At 43.3% G+C, this 22,112-nt stretch overlaps 1 protein-coding gene across 1 annotated transcript in view; it reads left to right on the top strand.

The window, feature by feature from the left end:
- Positions 1–22,112, top strand: part of stxbp5a (syntaxin binding protein 5a (tomosyn)) — a gene marked incomplete at both ends in the record, with an annotated part of 120,052 nt that overhangs the window by 33,842 nt on the left and 64,098 nt on the right. Inside the window, 2 exons of the mRNA XM_080048200.1 lie at positions 8,552–8,633; positions 21,824–21,924. Of these exons, the coding sequence (XP_079904326.1) occupies positions 8,552–8,633; positions 21,824–21,924 (183 nt within the window). The remainder of the gene's footprint in view (positions 1–8,551; positions 8,634–21,823; positions 21,925–22,112) is intronic.

The raw sequence follows: 22,112 nt of genomic DNA on the forward strand, positions 1-22,112 counted from the left end.
CCCCCCTCCCCCCTTATATGATGCACTTTTACAACTAATATAAAAAACATAATAAAACCATCATCAAATGTGCCAAGTCAGGGTGGGGCAAAAAAAAAAGAAAAAAGGCTGACTTAAGGAAGGCTGTGCTAAGTGCCTGGTAATAGCCGAGTATATACCGGCCCTATAGAGAAGGGCTGCGTTGTTTGGCCTGGAGGAATGGGGAATGCAGCATCCCTCAGCAGCCCTTTAAATTGGATGCAAACAGCCGCAGGCAGCCAGAGGGAAAGGGGAGGGCAGGTGATGGGTGACATGGGAGCGTTCAGGCAGGTTGAGGTCAAGATGGGGCAGCAGCAGCATTATGGATGATTTGTGGGGATCACCGCCAAATGGGAGCGGAGTAATGCGTATTGTTAGGGGGAAGGGGGAGAAGGGGGGGTCTTTGGCAGGGTCAAAAAAAAAATGTCTTCCTCCAGGCTTATTGCTGCGTCGTCTCCTTGGTTTGTTGTTGTGAAGGCATTTCATATTTTTTATTATTTCCCCATCTGTTTCATTTCTCTGTCTAACATTTTTGCATAGCCCCCCCCCCCCCCCCCTTTGTTCCTTCTGTTTTAGTTTTTTTTACCTCCCCAACTTCAATCGCCTCATTGCCGTCTCTTGGTCCAGTGCAGTGCAGTGCAGAGCAGCCTGTTCCACTAAGGCCCGCCTCTTTCCCTGGCAGAAGTGATGTTTGAATGGACGCCTTTGACGTCACTCCAGGCTCCCAGCGTTAGAGCAACTCAGTGCTCCCAGCCCATTTGCTCTTTCTGGTGCTTTCTTTCTCTCGGTTGCCTCTCCCTCGTTCCTTTCTTCTCTTTATCCCTCCATTAATCACCTTTCTCTTCTTCTCTTTTCCTGCTTCAGTGTGTTTCTGCCTCTGTGATATCTCCTCCGTTTTACCGTCTTTCCGTCTACCCCACTGCCATGTCTTTATCTGTGTACCATCCTCTTTCATCGCTCTGGCGCATGTTAAAATGCTCTATCGCCTCTCTTCTTTGTCCAGCCGAAAGACCGCCTTGTTCCCAACCTCCCGGAGCTTTCCCTTCTCGTCTAAAGCCGTGTCCCGTTCCGTCCTTCATTTATTTTTATTATTTTCTTATACTTTGCAGAATTAAAGGTGCACTATGCAGTTTCAGGGAAGGGGGAATTTGTTTACATTTGCAAAGCGTGCAGTTGGTTTACAAAACATATTTTCTCTTCTAAAACCTATTCTATCATCATATATCAAAACCAAATTATTTTGAGGCACCTGAAACAAAAGGTTGGGCTGGAATATGTTTGTGAACAAACATGTGGGCCCTGCTGCTGTAAACAACAACAGTGAAACAGTAACTTTTAAAGTATAGCTTTCTAACTTCAAACAGTGCTCCAGGGATCCAATTCCCCTCTTCTGAAAGTTTGTTTATTCAATTATGAGAATATACCTTTGACAATGTTCACTTCTCTGACACACCCAAAGTTACTTAGTGCACCTTTAAAAATATACAGAGGTGTGACATGTTTGAGGAAAGCAGACAGGCAGAGAGCCAGCCCCTTGTCTCTATTTCTGTGAAATACAGGCTAGTCGCGATTCTATTCTACCGATCACGATCAACTCTATTCCTGGATTACATGGTTTCATAAAAAAAAACTGAAGACTCCTTCCCGCTTTAATAACTCAGCCAACATCTCTCCATGACAACTTTGCCAGATGCCCTGTCAGTGACACACAAGCTTTATTTGCGAAGTTGGAGGTCGCCTGTGGCTTTGCCAAAAATAACAGCAAGACGAGCAGTAGAAAAGTGAATTATCAGTCAAACTCTGTCCTTCCAGGTTTAGCTCACGGAAATGTCATCGGACTTGACAGGACATGAGGCCTGACCCACTTTTCGGCTTCTTTTGGCTCTCTTGTCTTTCCTCTCCCTTTCCCGTCTTCCTTCCCGCCCGCGGTCAGTCTGTCCACTTATAGGGACAGTGTGGTGAGAGGGCAACGGAGCCAGATATAGACCTCGCTTGTTTAAATTGGAATGAGTAAAATGCTTTTGTCAGCAACTGTGACACATCTCCTACCGAGCCCTGTCCCGTGTGTACGGAGCTTCATGCTGTGGAGCTATGGGGGCCGTGTTTGTCAAAATACATGGGCCAAAGAAAATAGACTCTGGCAACTGAGATGTCGAGGAACTTTTCTGGTAAAGTCAGGATAAGGCATGTGCTCATTTTCTTTTGGGTTTAATTTTTTTATACTGCCGTTTGTAGAGCTCAGAAGACTTCAATTAAACATGTACGATGAGCAGTTTGTTATCACTTGTCAGTCAAGGTGTGACCAATGATCTGACTTTCTTTTCTCGTTGCTATTTTTGTTCCAAACAAACACTGTTGGCTCTGCAGATGAATGAGGAGTATCCACATGTTTCTTTACCTCAGAAAATATTATGGGTTAAATGCAGTTAATTAATAGCCAAGTAATGCACCTTCCATTTGGTTCAAGGTTCATAAAAAGTTATGATCGTGTTCATTATTGTTCATTATCTCTTGAATCCTACACTGTCTGTTTTTTATTAAATCCGTGAAATGTTTTGTAAACGTTGTTATACCGTGTCAAAAGCCAGAGATGGGAAAAAAACAACCTTCAGAAATTGAAGTTATGTTATTTCCAAGCCTGGCGTGAAATCGTTGTAACGACACGCGGCCAGAGAAAACCCATTTTGATACAATTGTGGTAAATAGCTGCCTAGTGCTCGAGGTTAGGGAAAACAAATGTAAAAGCTTTCATGTTGCTTGGAAAAATATTGAATTACCATTACATATTGAGCGCAGCAGAAGGGGCATTCGATAGAATAGGCAGTAAAGGACAGAGTATGTATTACTCTGAAGATGGAGCGATCATTTTTTCTTGTGACAGTGTATGATCATCATTAGTTAATGATATGAGTGAAGTCAGTGCTACTGAGTCTGAAGCTCCCATTTCCCGAATACAAGTGAACACACCACTGCGGCTCGGGAAGGTTAAACCAGACACTCTGGTAGTATTAAAGTGCAAAGCAGCAAATACAGTTTGTTTCATGCACAAATTGAAAATGCCCCTACACAAGTATTTAGACGAGCTCTACTACGGTACTCATGAAGTAGTACACATGTCATTGTAAAGAGAGTTACACACAGAAGGAGTTTCTAGTAAAATTCTGTTTCTTGTGGTGAGATGAAGTCTTTGCACACCTTTTCATGCAGTAAAGCTCCATTGGATCCAAAGTCTTGTTGTTGCCTGCTGCGTTTTCATAATAGCTATTATGCTAACATGTTCACTTGAAACATGAACAACAAAAGCAAGTCCCCTATCCTCCCTCCCCCCTCTGGAATGGTTTCAATTCATTAAGCAGGTTTTTTTTCATGATCATGTCAATGTGTGTGTGTGTGCACTTCATGATAATGTTTGTGTGGGATGGGGCCGCGTCTCTTCAGAGAGAAGGCAATGTGAGCAGTTTAAAAAACACAACCTTAAATCCCTCCCTCCCTCCCTCTCTCTTTTCAAGGCCGCCCGAAAGGTTTTGGTTGCCAGGCAACATTAGGAAAAATAGTTTTCAATTAATTCATTTTGAAATTGGATGGACTCTGGCTGTTGTTAGAATGCTCAATTGCTTTCTGTGCAGATATGAAGCCCAAACTATATATGTACAGATGTTGCACTAGACATATCAGAAGAGTGGGAGGATTTGGAGTTGCTTTAGTACCTTGATGTTTGCGATGCTTTAGGAAAAACTAACGTAACTGCATTTTTGTTGTGCTTCCAAGTTTAGGGTTACTCTCTTTTCCTCAGTCCAGTGAGCATTGATTAACTTACTGCAGATACATTTCTCTACAGTTTATGAAGACAAATAGCCCAGCCACCAGTGATTACCTTCATGTTCAAGCAGTAATTCAATTGACACGTCAAGGTGGTGGGGACTATTTCTTTATGCTTTGGGGCTGAACTGTGCCGAAAGCGCTGTCTCGTCACTTTTCCCCTTCTGAGCTGGGAATCAATTAAAAGAAAAACTCGAGGAAAGCTTTTAGGCATAGCGTACATCACAACCCTCATTAAATGAGCTGATCTAAGCTTTGCTCGGTCTTACTTGCACATTTTGACCTACATGGACGTCAGTGGCCCTTTCCCAAGACCGTGACAGTTTATCCGGCAGCAGAATCCTTGAGGAACCTGGGCCAAGCTCGGTCAAGTAAGTGGACAGACCATTGGGCTTTTGGTTCTGTTCCCCTTCTCTTGTTGTGACAGTGATTTGGTGTGTGCTAATGAGCTTTTTTTTCTACCTCTCTCTTATAGTCAAGAGTACTTTTTTATGTGTTAGTTCTTGCAGTGAACAAATCTTGAAAACTTTAAATGTTTGGTGCAGTTGTGACCCTCTGTCACACCGTATATTTCACATTCTTTGAGGACAGGCACCACCGTTGAAACCGCCACTCAAACTTCTTCTGGAAGGTCTCTGTTTGACAGTTGAGTGAAATGCATTCGTGTTGTTTATGTCGTTTCAGATAAACACAAGAATTTATGTAATTGACATGTAGGCCTACATATAGATCATTTTGGTAACCATTAAAAAATGCCTCTAATGTGGCAGTGGTCATGTTGCATGTGTGGACCATTGCAAGGACTCAAACTTCATGCTGTGATTTCTGTTGAGAAACTGGTATACCTGTATGTGGTATATTTGGTATTTTTTTCGTCATAGTTTAGGTCTGCTCAATGTCCCTTGGGGCTTTCTGGCCATATCACAGCAGTGGAGCTGGTGGATATCTCTTGCTAAGGGCACCAATGGCTCAGAGCTGAAGTCCTTTAATGGCCTGTCCAGGAGGAAAAGGACAGAGCTTAATCCACCTGCAGAGATCATAGGCAGCTTTTCAGGTCAGCACAGAGCCCATACTGTATCACGCTGATGCATATGCTCAGCTGTGACTTATGACTGACCGTCAGAACCTTTTTCTGATAAATCTGGTTGGATTTCAGTCAGACCTTGTGTATTTCTCAAAAGATCCAAGGCTTTTGTATATCATTTTAGAACTTCCTCAGTGATTTGCAGCACTGACAGGATGGATCACAATTGCTAATTCACGATTGTTGAACTTGAAAACTCAATATTCACTAATTTAGCTCTGTTAGACTACATAAAAATCTGGTTCTTTACATTCTTAATGCTCCACTACTGTACATTCGCCTGTTTTACTGCCTTTGTCTGTGCTGGTCAGGTAGCATTAAGTTGGTTTTAGAATGATTTTATTTTTTATTTTTTCCGCAGAAAACAGCCACCTGCTTTGTCCAACCAAAACATTAAGCTGGTGATGGGGCATTAAAACATATTCTTAGTGGGTACAACATTTTGATACCTTTCCCGGTCACACATATTGGTTTGATCCAGTGTTAATTGAAATATTTATTGGTTGTACTTGCTATTAGCGCAGCCTACTCACAGCAACAGATGGAGAAGATGTATACTGTATACACTCACCGGCCACTTTATTAGGTACACCTGTTCAATGGCTTATAAGAACAACAAGCTAATCAGCCAATCACATGGCAGCAATTTAATGCATTTATGCATTTAGACATGGTCAAGACAATGTACTGAAGTCAAACCGAGCATCAGAATGGTGAAGAAAGGTTGGCATGGTTGATGGTGCATTGCAGGATGAATCCATACTTTCATGTTGTTTATGCCAAATTCTGAACCTGCGATCTAAATGTCACAACTGAAATCGAGACTCCTCAGACCAGGCATGATTTTCCAATATTGGTGATCCTTTGAGAATTGTAGCCTCAGTTTCCTGTTTTTAGCTGACAGGAGTGGCACCAGGTGGGGTCTTCTGCTGCTGTAGCCCATCTGCTTCAAGGTTGGTCGTGTTTTGCATTCAGAGATGGTATTCTGCATACCCTGGTTGTAACGAGTGGTTATTTGAGTTACTGTTGCCTTTCTATCATCTCAAACCAGTATGCCCATCCTCCACTGACCTCTGACTTCAACAAGGCATTTTACGTCCACACAAATGCCGCTCACTGGGTATTTTTTTCTTTTTCGGGCCATTCTCTGTAAACCCTAGAGATGGTTTAGACTGAAAATCCCAGTAGGTCAGCAGTTTCTGAAATACTCAGACCAGCCCTTCTGGCACCCTCAACATCGCTATGTTCCAAGTCACTTAAACCCCCTTTTTTCCCCATTCTGTTGCTCGGTTTTAACTTCAATAAGTTGTCCCGTCCAGGTCTACATGCCGAAATGCATTGAGCTTCTGCCATGTGATTGGCTGATAAGTTATATGTGTTAACAAGAAATTGAACCGCTGTACCTAATAAAGTGGCCGGTGAGTGTATACATCTAATCTAATGATGGAACATTTGAAGAAAAGGAATGGATGGAAATACCTATGTTGTGCTTGTTTGCTTATGAAGCCCTTGTGTCATTAGTCCAAAGGAGAGTGAGTGAGCGTGAGTGAGTGAGTGAGATGCTCATTGGAATGGTCACTGCACACCTCAGCAATGATTGCATGCATTATAGGTCAATGAATTACACTGTCTGTGGACTGAATGACGGTGCAGTTGGCAGTGTGGCAAAGAAGGACTCGATAATTGGAGTTTAAATTTGATTTTTGGAAGTTATGTTGTTGCTGGTGCTATACCATTGCCATTACCAAGATTAGATTCAGTTTTTTTAAATGTATTAATTTATTCTGCTTTGTATTTGTTTGGAGGAATATCTCTTTCCTTGAGTGTTTTCTATTTGTAAGGGTTGACATATCCGTATGCTCATAGACGGATTATGAGATAATGGGCCCCTGGGCACACACTCTTAAAGGGCCACTCGTCCCTATCCAGTCAGGTACACTGCCTTTTCCACACATATACATACAATTAATAGCAAAAACATATTAAGGAAGTCATTGTTTCCCACAGGAGTTTGGGACCCTGTATCTTGTTGGGGGGTCCTTTTTAAAGTAAATGCATCAATCTGGTGCACTTTGAGAGGAAATTTTAGAGGCTATATCAAATCCTGAGATGCAGAAGGAACATTATTTTTCAGATGTTTCTTAAACAGGCAGCACTCTTTACTCTGCAACTGTTAAAACAGTACAGTAGATTGGTCTGCAGACTCATTTTCTATGATAGAGGGGCCCATTTCAACAGATAAAGGGTGGATAGCTACTTTTTATGAACAATTTAGAATTCACACATAGAAAGCTTATTTCTGTATGTGTGAGGGGGCCTTCAAGGCCCCTCATGGAGACCCTTAGACAGAGCTACTAATGCTGTTGATTTTAACTTGCTTTTGTATTTCTCCCCTACTAGTTGAGGGGCCCATGATGATTTCTATCTTGTTACATTTTAATGAGTATCCTTATATTTAGGCTATTCCTTTTTGGACCCTGTTATTGACATCAGTGACCGAGCTCTTTGACTATGCAACATGAAAAGTTACTATCAGTATCTCTGGCTTAGGGCCCCCCGGAGCCCTTGGGCCCCTGGGCCTGTGCCCGGTGTGCCCGTGCAGTAATCCAGCCCTGCGTATGCTTGGTTCACTCTGTGTTTTAGTTAGCTACCACTGCAGGCAGAATCACACAACCTACCTCCCACCTTTACACACACACACACACGCACACACACACACACACACACACACACACACACACACACACACACACACACACACACACACACACACACACACACACACACACACACACACACACACTAATGATGAACAATATTGTGGTCCCCAGGGTGTTACACCTCTATGTGCCGCTGGTATGAAAAATGGCCACCCCCCACCACCTTAGCCCTGAGAGTCATGGGTAAGAATGAATGGATGTAATCAGTAAGCTTACCCATTTACTCTCCCCAAGCTTATTACTCTCTGTCAGTCCCTTCTCCTTTTCTATCTTTCTCTTGCTATTTTTTTCCAGCCTTCTCCATCCTTCCGGCCCCCCCTCTCCGCCTGTTCTCTCTCTCTCTCTCTCTCTCTCTCTCTCTCTCTCTCTCTCTCTCTCTCTGCATCTTTTATCAGAGTTGTCGATCTCTCTTCAACTGCATCCTTACTCTCTCTCTCTTTCTGTCTTTCTCCCTGCTATTATTTTCTCATCCGCTCACACAATATCCACCTCTTCACTGCTGATTCATTTTGTTTTTATTTGAATATCCGAATCCCCCCTTTTTTTCCTCACACTCAATCATGTTTCATTCAAAATCTATATTCCTTGCACACTCCATAGTATCATTTTCTGTATAACTGCAACCGTTTACGTGGGTCATTATTTCCAAGTCATTATAAACACCTGATTTAAACATGTTAAATAGTTGGTAGAGCTGGAGGTGTAGCAAGGACCAAATGACCTTCAAACGCTGAGGCATTTTGTTCTTTTCTGTGCTTATGTACTGTACATGTGTAAAAAAAGACATGTCAGGCTGCTCATGCCACTAACATTGCATACTGGGCTGTCTACTCAAACAAAAACAATAGTGGTTCGTTAAACTAGACCTTTTGATCTTTGCTGTTACATTCCTTAACACTGACACTCTCAGGTTTGGTCGTCCGGGTGTGGAGTGCTTCTGTCAGCACGAGACCGGAGCGGCCGTCATCCAGCTACAGTTTCTCATCAATGAGGTAAGACACCAAAAACATTTTTTTTTTTTTTTTTTAACCTTTATTTAGGGGAGAACGGGGTAAGTAGGCACACTTTTTACTCTCTTGAGAATTGCTCATCACCTAAACATCTTTCAATAGTAATTCCTACATTAAATTGAAGCTTAAGGTGTTGGCTTGAAATGTGTACCCCTCACTTTTTCTATCTTATTGTAATAAAGAAGAAATTAATCATCAAAGACACCCTTACACATTGTGACAACCAACCCCATCAAGGGGTCGGTTGTCAAACACTATGGGGTTGTTTGTCACAATGTTATCTTAATGGGAATAATCTTAAAAAGAAGGCAAGAAAGTAGAACTAAATTTGAAAGTTTAATTGCTTTGTCAAGTTGACAAATAGGCCTACATAACTTACTGTAGCCTTGGCAGCTGGTCTAGCTTGGGATGCACTGGGTTGTTTTGATTTTGTTGTCCTTTTTTCTTTTGCATGCTAGCTGCCTTTTCCTGCTCTATTCTTTCCTTCTCTTGGGTGTCAGTGAGGATACAGCTTGACAATTTATTTTGTTATTGGGTTCCTTTTCTGGCTGCAGCCTTGAGATAATTGTGACAACCAACCCCACAAAAAATGTGACGACCAACCCCAACTTGAATTTCTTGCTAGCATCAAGGCCAACAACCATCTGACAACTAATTAGCTTGCTAACCACAATCTAAACTATAGTTTACCCTTCACACTTTGTATGGGTAACAAGTGTTTTGTTATAAACCCATTGTGTAAAAGCCTAGAAGAAAAATACTGAGGAGCTAAATATTTTTAATTTGACATGAAAAACACAAACAGTCGTCTCACCTCAAATTCAGCAGTCTAACTCCAAGGAAGACTATGTAGGTGACCTCTGATCCCAATTCTGGATATTTACTGTTACAAGGAGTCGGGTTGGTTGAAAAATTAATACAAAATGGCTGAAGTTGCAAAGTAATGAGGTGCTTTTATTTAAAAAAAGGAGTGACACAACTACAAAAATGGACGTCCAAACAAAGTAAAACAAAGATTCAAAAAGATTGATAAAAAGGTGTCTTCAAAAATAACTCTACCGTCACACACTGACTTTTCAGACTGAACCCAGTCACAAATGCTTGCAGGCTTTTAAAGGCCTAGCCCCTCCCCTTAGCCAAACCATTCACTTAACTATCAATCAACTACAAATTAACCCAGTTTACACTTTCGTTAACATTTATTTAATACACCACATTTTCCCTCTCCCTGTATTGATTATGTCCATAATCACATCTTCCATAAACATGTTACTCTACACACAAGCTCAGCTACAATCACATGTCACCCCTGGGCCAACATCAGATGGTATGTCCCTGTGTCAGCCCATCTGATTCACCTGGTTGCCACCTGGGAAGAGTTGAAGATGTTAGGTATACAGGATTGAATAAACAATAATTGTGTGTGCGTTAACTCACTGTCTTAAGTGACATGGGCTTTATGTCACACTACCACCCTCCTCTCCTGCAGCGACAACGTATGGCAGTCGTGATAGGTAGTCTGCGGTGACATTCTCTTTGCCTGCTTTGTGTCGAACACAGAACTTGAAAGGTTGGAGCTCTAGGTACCACCTTGTTACCCTGGCATTCCGATCCTTCATTGTCTGAATCCAGGTAAGGGCTCTGTGGTCCGTCTGGAGGTCAAACTCCCACCCAAGCAGATAGTACCTCAGGCTATCCAATGCCCACTTGATGGCAAGGCATTCCTTTTCGATGGTGGAATAACGGGTTTCGCGGGGAAGAAGTTTCCTGCTGAGAAACACCACGGGACGTTCTTCACCTGATTCCCCCTGGGCCAGTACTGCTCCAAGCCCCGCTCCTGAGGCATCCACCTGGACCAGGAAGCGTTGTTCAAAGTCAGGACTCTGCAACACGGGTGAAGAGCATAACCTCTCCTTCAGCCCTCGAAAGGCCCTTTCACATTCCTCACTCCAATCCACTTGATTACGGGCCAACTTGCATGTAAGGTTTGTCAAGGGAGCTGCAAGGGTGGCAAACTGAGGGATGAAACGACGGTACCAGCCCACCAAGCCAAGAAACGATCGGACCTGCGTCTTGGTACGTGGTCTTGGGCTTCTCATGATGGCCTCCACTTTGTCCACCTGAGGCCGGACTTCGCCTCTCCCCAGCCGATAACCCAGGTAATGCGTTTCCTTCTTGGCCCACTCACATTTCTGTAGGTTGAGTGTAAGTCCTGCTGCATTGATTGCACCTAGGACTCGACGGAGGTGCTCCTGGTGCTCCTCCCACGTCAGGCTGAAGATGACCACATCATCCAGATATGCTGCACTGCAGTCCTCACAGCCTTGAAGCACCTTGTCCATAAGCCTCTGGAACGTTGCCGGGGCTCCATGCAGGCCAAAGGGCATCACTGTGAACTGGAAGAGGCCTAGTGGGGTCCTGAAGGCAGTGAGGGGTCTGGACTGGCTCTCCAGTGGGACCTGCCAATACCCCTTACAGAGATCCAATGTGGTAATGAAGTTTGCCCGCCCAATCCTCTCCAGCAGGTCCTCGATCCGGGGCATAGGATAAGCATCAAAGAACAAGATGGCATTTAGTTTCCTAAAGTCAATGCAAACCCTCAGGGATCCATCTTTCTTTGGCACAATGACAATTGGACTACTCCACTCACTCTCAGATGGTTCGATGACTCCCGTCTCCAGCATCAAGCGTATCTCCGTCTTCAATGCCGCCACCAACCGCTCTGGTACTCTGTAGCAGGCTTGCCGTACGGGATTCTGGTCAGCTTTGATTCGTATGGAGTGCTGCGCCTTATGGGTATGGCCAGGTTTCTGTGCAAACAGTTGGGGGAAAGTGTCAAACATAACTTGTAATTCAACTTGCTTCTTACCATCCAAGTGAGAGAGATCCACATTTCCCGGCTGTTTCCAGGCCTCCACTACACCTTCAGAGTCGTCTTCCTCTATCACCTGGCGTGCTAGTAGTGAAGTAACGGATGTTGGACTGCTTCGCTCCTCCCAGGCTTTCAACAGGTTAACATGGTATGTCTGCTTCGGTTTTCCCTTCTCCGGATGCAAGATCTCATATGTTGTAGGCCCCATCTTCCTATTGACTTCAAAAGGTCCCTGCCACTTAGCCAGTAGCTTGCTTGTGGAGGAGGGAAGGAGCAACAACACCTTTTGCCCTGGCTTGAACTCAAGTTTGCGTGCCTGCTGGTCATACCACCGTTTCTGGCTCTTCTGGGCCTCCAGGAGGTTGAGTTTGGCCTCCTCTCTGTACTGCTCCAACCGGTCTCTCATCTGGAGGACAAACTGTACAACACCTTGGCCCTTATCATCAGTGGTTACCTTCTTCTCCCAATTTTGTTTCAGCAGATCGAGAGGTCCCTGGACTGGCCAGCCATAGAGGAGCTCGAAGGGAGAGAATCCTGTGGAGGCTTGCGGTACTTCCCTGTATGCAAAGAGAAGAAATGGTAACCACTTATCCCAATCCTTCCCTGTGTCAGATACAAACTTCCTGAGCATCCTCTTGAGTGTTTGATTAAACCTCTCTACCAGTCCATCTGTCTCAGGGTGATAAGGAGACGTCCTGATGGCGGTAATGCCCAACTCCTTCTGTAGCTGACCCATGAGACGGGACGTGAAGTTGGTTCCCTGGTCGTTCAGGATCTCCTCCGGGATGCCTACACGAGAAAACAGCTGGACAAGAGCACTGATCAGTTTTGGAGTGGTTATTGACCTGAGATGAAACGCTTCAGGAAAGCGAGTGGCATAGTCACATATCACAAGAATGTACTGATATCTTGCTGAGCTTTTCTCCAGGGGCCCCACAATGTCCATTGCAATTCGCTTGAAGGGGGTGGTAATGACTGGCATAGCTTGGAGTGGTGCACGGTCTGATTTACGGATAGCACAGGTTTTTTTGGCACTCTGGGCATGTTTTGCAATACCTCTGAACATCAGTGTACATTGAAGGCCAAAAGAAACGAGAACCTAGCCTTAAATAGGTTTTATAGTGACCTAAGTGTCCTGCCCAGGGGATGGTGTGTGCTAAGTGTAGTACAAGTGGTCTGCAGCTTAGTGGCACCACTAACCTCCCGCTACCTGGTTTCTCCCCCTGATAAAGCATGTCATTGTGAAGCACATATTCAGTACCACCAACCTTGACAGTGTGGCTAGCAGAAGCTAACACCTTTGTTAACACAGACTTTAACACAGGATCAGACAGTTGTAGCATGGCAATATTCTCAGGTATTTCCCACTTAACATCTGCTAAGGCATTATTAGGCAACTCATGTGATGCAGGTGTACCAGTGTGTTTCTCTAAACGCCGTTGTCGACGTGTCTTTCTGGGCCCTTGGGTTCCAGCCGTGCACAGACTATCACATAAGTCTGGCAGAGGTTGTACACCAGACTGAGCTTGGAGTTTTGCCTGGGAGCGTGTCATGACAAAACAAGAAACTTGCATTTTTTTTCTTGACTCCAGCCCACAAGTATTAGAGAGACTTTTACCATTGCTAAGGAGGTCACACAAAACCAAGAGTACCTATTTGCAGACCCATGGGGGAAACCATTGAAAACGGAGCTCCACCGGAAATAGGATGGGGCCACGCCCCGAACTAATTTCATTGGTCAGAATTGTACGCCCCAAACTCAGTTCATTCGTTCATTGGTCAAAAGCGTTGTCCCTCCCCGAACGTCATTTCATTGGTGGAAAACCATGAACTCTCAATTTCATTGGTTTAGAAGACGATTTGTAAATTTGACAGCTATAAGTGCCGGTACATTTGACAGCTTCATTCAATGATTGTACTGTAAAGTACAAGTATCAGAATGGCTTTCTGTCCTCAGCCAGGAAAAGACACACACTCAGACCATGACTCAGACAAGCAGCTTTTGGAAGTCAGGATAATTATATATTTGTTACACAGATATGCCTAATTGTTTGTTAGACGGATAGGCCTACTAGAAATAGACCTAATTGTGATAGTTTTTGCACTTTTTAAAATGAGTTATTTATTTTAATGTGGTGGCACTTTTTGTGTTTCATTTACAAGAGTTTATATTTGTATGTGATTGACCTACTCGTGATAATTGTGAATTAAACAGACGGATTTCGGAAGATGTACACAAAGCTTCGTTGCTTCATTCATCTTCTACCTCAACATCTACTTTTTACCACCGTCCTGGCCACTTGGGACCCTTAACAAACTGACGTATTTTACTGTGTACTAGCACCATAACCGGTGGAAACTGTGTATTATTATTCACCGCTAGGTGAACTCCGGCAGTAAAACAAAAAGAAGAAAACAAATTCAGAGTAGGTTACAATTCTGACCAATGAAATGAGTTCGGGGCGTGGCTTCCGGTGGAGCTCCACTTTCCCCATGGGTCTGCAAATAGGTGCCTCTCCACAAAACAGGTAAGTTCCACCCCAAAAGCATTTCCACTGGTAAATTCTCCATTACTCCCACTGTAATCAGATACTTTTGCCCCTCTACTTCCACAGTAAGCTCTACGTGTGGTTCTGGCTTACAGTCACCATGTACACATAACACCTCTGTTTGCTGGCTGTAGTCAATGGCACATGGAACAAGACTCTTTCTTATGAATGACATTGAACTACCAGAATCAAGGAGAGCAGTTATAGGTTTACCATTAACTTTAACTGGAACAGATCTAGACTCTGCCAAACTGTCATAGCTATCAGCTTGCTCACCTTTTCTTGGCACATAACACAGACCAGTCAGTTTTGGTTTCTTCAGAGGGCAAACTGACGCTTTGTGTCCTTGCTGCTGACAATGATAGCATACAAAAGTCTGAAAACTTGCCTGAGCAGTGTGTCCCCGGTCATGTGTCCCCCGATTACCTTCGAAGAACTTCGGAACGCTGTCTCTGAGGCGGTTGAAGTCCCTGGTATCCACTTGTGCTGGATGTGATGTGGGCCCCTTCCTCGCATTCAAGTACTGCAGGGCCAACTTTGCTGCTGTTAATCCATCTTCAGGTTCATGTTCTCTCACCCACGTCCTGATGTCAGGAGGAAGCACCAGAAGCAGCTGCTCCAAGATGATGGACTCCCCCAACTCTTCTTTGCTCCTCTGCTCCGGTCGCATCCAGCGTCGGTAGAGGCCCTTCAACCGGTGGTACGCCTCCGATGGTGTCTCCCCAGGTGGTCCTGAAGTAGCCCGGAACCGCTGACGATACGTCTCTGGAGAGATGTCAAACTTGTCCAACAGCGCCTCCCTCAGGTCCTGGTAAGAATCAGACTTATCTTCATCCATAGCTGTATAGGCCTCCAAGGCTTTTCCAGTCAGCAGGGGAATTAGTCGACAGGCCCATTGCCCCCTCGGCCATTGCCATGTTTTTGCCATGCGTTCAAAACGGAGAAGGTAATTTTCAATGTCCTCACCCTTCTGATACACTGGCATTTTTGGCTCCCGACTCTGGATGACTGTTGGCCCCACTGGAGGATTTTCCTGTCTCCCAGAAAAAGACAGCGATTGGCCGATGTTGAAGTCGTCGGTCGGCCCCCTCCTCGAGGTCCACGGAGTTGGGAGGTTAATTCGGGGGCTCCCTCCATCAGCTGTGTTAGACGGCCCAGGTGATGGTGAATGTAGGACAGGCTGTCTGGAGGCCTCAAGTGAAACTCGCAGGCCCCGAAGCTCCTCTTTGAAACGATCATCTCTGCTCTGCTGAGCAGTTAAAAAGTCTTTGACGAGAGCTATTACCTCTTTGTTTGAAGGCCCCACCTCTGCTTCTGCTGGTCCAGCCTGAAACTGCTGGGTTTTGGGTTTGGCTCCCTCTGCTTCAAACCTCTGCAGCGGTGCATCTTCTGATGAGACAGCTGTCTCCCAATCATCCTCATCCTTTCCAAGGGGGTTCCGGTTGTGTGAACGTAGTCCACTTCTTTTCTTAAAGCCACGCTCAACTTTGCGACTGGCCATCCCACCACTGCCACCAAATGTTACAAGGAGTCGGGTTGGTTGAAAAATGAATACAAAATGGCTGAAGTTGCAAAGTAATGAGGTGCTTTTATTTAAAAAAAAGGAGTGACAAAACTACAAAAACGGACGTCCAAACAAAGTAAAACAAAGATTCAAAAAGATTGATCAAAAAGGTGTCTTCAAAAATAACTCTACCGTCACACACTGACTTTTCAGACTGAACCCAGTCACAAATGCTTGCAGGCTTTTAAAGGCCTAGCCCCTCCCCTTAGCCAAACCTATGGGCAGAGATTTGTGTCAGTAGAACTTGAATTTGAATTGATCGACTTGAATATGAATTGATCAACCTGCATTTGAATTACTGATACTTGAATTCGAATTTATACACTTGAATATGAATTATCCATTTGAATTTGAATTAATTATACTTGAATCTGAATTTTCTCTACTTGAATCTGAATCAGTTAATACAAGTTCAAAATTCAAGTTTTCAAATTCAAGTAGAAAAAATTCAAATTCAAGTAGAAAAAATTCAGATTCAAGTAGAGAAAATTCAGATTCGAGTAGAGAAAATTCAGATTCGAGTAGAGATGTGCACATCCGGGTTCTTTGAGGAAGAGCAATCGAGTGCAGATCTCTGATCCTAGGCTACAGCGTCCGGGCGGTGACCGTTATTTAACGTTCAGGAAATATAAAGTCATAAATCAGTTTGTTTAATCATCGTCTGTGTTTTTGACCTCTTGTTTTATAATCGAAGTATCTTTTAGAACACTAATCACGTTTCAGTAATTAAAGTTAAGTTATTAATTAAGTTATAATATCGCCAATAGGCTATATCAATGAAAACAGACGGTCAAACAGCGTCCAAATGAGCTAAAATCCTAAATACAATAAACAGTAACATGGCAAACTTATTTTTAGGTAAGCTAATTGATTATTTATTCATTTCTTCACACGTTTACATGTTTAGAGGCGAAGGATTCCTCCGACGCTCTCTGTCCGGCTTATCAGACAGCACTCAGCTGTTTTTTTTTGTTGAGCATTATGCTTAATTTCCTGCATTCTGGTGAATTTGTATTCACCAAACACCTTTCTTCAGTGCAAATGAACAGTAGACCTAGTGCGAATAGACCGAACTCTGATGTGTGACTTTATTATTGTGCCCCGCTGTGATCGCTCTCGCTGTCATCTCTCCTTGGAGGAGCAGGTGCGCAGGTGAACATTGCATCCTGTCTCTTTCTCTCTCTCTCTCCCCCCTGCGCTTAGCAGACAGAGGGAACGTATAGTGACTATGTTGAAGTTATCTAGGCTACTGCTTTGTGCCATTAACCTGGATTTTTAATGATAACCTGATGCTCATTAGTGCGCACCCCTCAGCACTCTGACTCTACCGAAGTGCGCATGGGAAGGCGGGGCACAAACGTAATCTTGTCCTGGGCACGGAGAAGAAATGCGACGGGCATATACTGTAGCCTATACAGTATAGCCTATACGCTATATATAGGCCTATATTATAGTGTATACATATTTATGCTCCGTCAAGTTGATGTGAGGGAGCAGGAGATGGGAAAGAGGACATAGGCTATGAGACTGTTTACAGAGCAATCGCGGGAGCACAGGGCAAAGTGTAGGGGGCCGGAGAGGGGGTGCAGGCGGTGGTGAGGGGGGGTGCGGCCGCACCCCTTTTACTTCCAACGTCCCATTCATCTCTTGTTTATTGTAGCCTAAGCGTTTATGAATGACTGCACGTAGCCTACAGTTGTCAGATCGCGAACATAAATTAGGCCTATAAGCCTATGTGTTTCAAAGGGCATCGTTTTTAGTATTTTTTTTTTAAACTCACAATGCCAGTATTCATAGGCTACTTTGTCTGAAGAACTGGGGCCTGTTTCAGGTGGTTTTGAGGCAACCCAGAGTTTGTTCGCTGAGTTAGTGGAAACTAACAGTTTCTGCAGCAACATACGCCGTGGGTCTACTGGATAGGTGATTTGACCTACTCTGAGTTTGTTTTCACTTTACGCTGTAGCTCCGACTGAAGAAAGAGTGTCACTGTCACAACGCGACCCTGTAGGACAGTTAAAGCAAAATCACTCCATAGAAATCTCCATCGGGATGTTTTTATCATTTCCTGATGATTTTACGTTTGCTTGTCCAGCTCAACTGACAGACAGCTAAGTGCTGTCTGATAAGCCGGACAGAGAGCGTCGGAGGAATCCTTCGCCTCTAAACATGTAAAAGTGTGAAGAAATGAATAAATAATCAATTAGCTTACCTAAAAATAAGTTTGCCATGTTACTGTTTATTGTATTTAGGATTTTAGCTCATTTGGACGCTGTTTGACCGTCTGTTTTCATTGATATAGCCTATTGGCGATATTATAACGTAATTAATAACTTAACTTTAATTACTGAAACGTGATTAGTGTTCTAAAAGATACTTCGATTATAAAACAAGAGGTCAAAAACACAGACGATGATTAAACAAACTAATTTATGACTTTATATTTCCTGAACGTTAGATAACGGTCACCGCCCGGACGCTGTAGCCTGAATTTTTTCTACTTGAATTTGAATTTTTTCTACTTGAATTTGAAAACTTGAATTTTGAACTTGTATTAACTGATTCAGATTCAAGTAGAGAAAATTCAGATTCAAGTAGCCTATAATTAATTCAAATTCAAATGGATAATTCATATTCAAGTGTATAAATTCGAATTCAAGTATCAATAATTCAAATGCAGGTTGATCAATTCATATTCAAGTCGATCAATTCAAATTCAAGTTCTACTGACACAAATCTCTGCCCATACAAACCATTCACTTAACTATCAATCAACAACAAATTAACCCAGTTTACACTTTCGTTAACATTTATTTACTACACCATATTTTCCCTCTCCCTGTATTGATTATGTCCATAATCACATCTTCCATAAACATGTTACTCTACACACAAGCTCAGCTACAATCACATGTCACCCCTGGGCCAACATCAGATGGTATCTCCCTGTGTCAGCCCATCTGATTCACCTGGTTGCCACCTGGGAAGAGTTGAAGATGTTAGGTATACAGAATTGAATAAACAATAATTGTGTGTGCGTTAACTCACTGTCTTAAAGCTCACATATTATGCACTTTGCTGTCAATTTTATATGGTCTAAGTAGTCCCTAATACTTATTTTTTTAAATGTTTGCTGAAAAACCCGTTCAGATCATTTATTGTAGCAAGCCTCTATACCCTGATGTTCCTCTGGTCTCCGGATGACCTATACAGGTATTTGTGCGATCTGGCTGGCCCCTCCCACCGTCTCTGCCGGGCTTTCTTTATATGGGCTCTCCCACCGTCTCTGCCGTGCTCTCGCGATACTAGAGAGACACTGCGTGACTTCGGCTGGTAAACACCCGGCCGAAGCGAAGCCATACTTTGACATAACAGTTTGACATGATTAAAACCAATGAAAACAGTAGCCTCACAGTTTGATTTATACAGGAATAACTTCCCACCCTTTGTGGTGTTAAAAACGAGTCATTATTAAACTCCAATGGGAAACCTAAGTTAGTGTAATAGGCGCAAACGTTGGATGCTAAATCCGAAGCTTCATGTGCGCTAACGGCTAAAAATAACCCTCAAAACCAGTGAAAACAGTAGCCTCACAGTTTGATTTATACAGGAATAACTTCCCACCCTTTGTGGTGTTAAAAACGAGGCATTATTATACTCCAATGGGAAAGCTAAGTTAGTGCAATAGGTGCAAACGTTGGATGCTAATCCGAAGCTACATGTGCGCTAACGGCTAAAAATAACACTCGAAATCAGTGAAAACAGTAGCCTCACAGTTTGATTTATACCTGTATAAATCAAACTGCGAGGCTACTGTTTTCACTGATTTCGAGGAATAATTTCCTGTAGGAATAACTTCCCACCCTTTGTGGTGTTAAAAACGAGGCATTATTAAACTCCAATGGGAAACCTAAGTTAGTGTAATAGGTGCAAACGTTGGGTGCTACTCCCGAAGCTACATGCTACACTAGGTAAATAACAGGCAAACAACCATTGAGGAGATTCCTTTTAGTTTCACCGATGGAATTACTACACAAGTAGTTCCCTAAGCTTTGTCTCGTTATAAACGCAGCATTATTAAGACTGCTGTGATTAAGATAAATGAGTGGATTATGAGCAGAATGCTTCTGTGTTGGTTTATGCAACACTCTGCATGGTTTGCTGCACTATGGGGATCTTGTCGCTTAGCGGGGAAAACAACATGGCAGCCATCCATCGGATCTCGGAGCCGTGGACCAATAAGAAATGGGGGGGTGGGGTTATCAGACTTTTTTTTTTTTTTTTTAGACAACTGCACGGTGGACTTTACTAATGTGGGGGGGAAGCATCGGAAGCATGGACATATAAAGAAAATATGGGGAGGTGGCTGTGCCGTCTATTACGTAATAGACGGCCAGAATTCTGACTGGAGTATATTGGGGGGAAGGGGTGGGGGTTTCAGAAACGGGGAGAGTGAGAAAAGGAGAGATTGTTATTTTTTTTTATATTTTGGCAGTCTCTAGGCACACCGTGGACCCATGGATATGTTGGAACACATTTAAAAAGTGCATTTAGCATAATTTAAGTGACATGGGCTTTATGTCACATTTACATACCAAAATTTCACAGACAGCGGCTTCTGGTTCCGAGATATAACGATTGTGACAACCAACCCGTGTGACAAATTACCCCGTTCTCCCCTATACAGGTATATCCCATTGAGACCGGAGAGTCTTTTGCAAGGGAGACCTGTTCCCATTTACATGTTACCATTCACACACACACATTCATCAATTCTATCGACATTCACACGAGGCAAGGTGGGTGAAGTGTCTTGCCCAACGACACAACAACCATGACACAAGTGGCAGGGCGAGAATCGAACCGCCAACCCTTCGAAAATTGTGATTAATAGCATTATTGAAAGCAAAAACTACTATAACAACTGATTTATATTTCCCTCCATATATTCCTCTTTTGTCTGTGTCAAAAAAAAGTCCACTGTGCTGTATGTCATTTAATAAGATGATAATGGGCTGCTGCTGATTCAGGAATACTGATCCTTGGTAATCGCTTTTTCACGCCTTTTGTAAAAATTTTCAAGAAGTAGTTCCAGCTGATTGTTGCTGCAGGGAAGGATATATGGATAATCACATTGGTTGCGTGAACGTAACTCACCTACTCTATCTGCTTATCTCCCTCCACTTCCCAATGCTTTATCACAGCGAGCTAGGCCCTCCATTATACTGGATTCTGCTGTACCAAGAGTGGAATTTTAGTGAAAAATTAGGGCTATATAATGGTCCTCACTTTGTTCTGTGTTCAAAGAATGGAGTATTGTAAATGCTCAGGTATTGAACGTTGGCACCGAACACATGATCGCATTTGCTTTGTTTACCTTCTATGACCTTATTAGGGAATGAGGAATATTAGCTTATGTCAGACAATATTTCATGGCTGCCTGTGGTAAAATAACATCAAATAGTGATGACTTGAGAAAGTATAGTCGTATGTGGTCTTTTGGAAGAAGAGGTTGATTGGCAGTTTAAAAAATATCACAAAATGACAGAGGGAACAAGCTGCTTGTAGCATTTGTCCCTTTTTTAAATTCCCGAAAAATCACAGAGGCGAATCAACCCACAACTCACCCAACCCTTATTGGGCAATTACTCAGCTAGGCAGTTCTGTCTATATGTCTTGCCAAGCTACCACAGGCAGAGAACCCACAGGCCACAGTGACGCATTTTGACAAGTGCCGGGTGACAAGCTGGAAACATGCTTTTGGCATTAGAAACCTATACAGCCCTTCCTGATTCTGAAAAAAATATAGATTTGATTTACTTGAAAAAAAATGCAGGATGTCGTGTGTGTGTGTGTGTGTGTTTCATCGTCTGTGACTCAGAGGCTCAAGCAGACCCTCAGGGGGATGAGGAGTATTGTATTGCCTCCTACACGCTCCATACACACTCATATACATCGGGTGAATCATAGTGGGTTACCTGGGAGGAAGCTGCCTTATTGAAAGGTTTCCATGGGCATGCAAGTCTGACTAATGCTTCCAGAGCAGAGAGTGAGACAGTCTGTAGATAATATGTTTTATGAAACGCTCTGTAGGGATGACCTACATGTATTTCAATGGTGATACCTTTGTCTGTTACTTTGTGTTTTTTTTTCATATATAAAAATAAAAATTCCCACTTTGTTTCAACAGGGGGCGCTGGTGAGTGCTCTGGCTGACGACAGTGTTCACCTGTGGAACCTGAGGCAGAAGAGACCAGCCATCCTCCATTCCCTCAAGTTCAGCAGAGAGAGGTAAGAGACGCACACACAACTGCAAATGATGAGAGTCTATTAAACCAATGTGTCCACCTCCCCAACACTCTTCTCCTTTTCCTCCTCCTCTTTCTCTCTCTCTCTCTTTCTCTCCTCTCCCTCCTCAGTGAGGCCCTCACTCTTTTTGCTCTAGTGCAACATGAACCGTGTCCTCTTTCCGGGCAGGG

The sequence above is a fragment of the Ammodytes marinus genome (assembly GCF_949987685.1).
Source record: "Ammodytes marinus genome assembly, chromosome: 19".
In the NCBI taxonomy this organism is placed as follows: domain Eukaryota; kingdom Metazoa; phylum Chordata; class Actinopteri; order Uranoscopiformes; family Ammodytidae; genus Ammodytes; species Ammodytes marinus.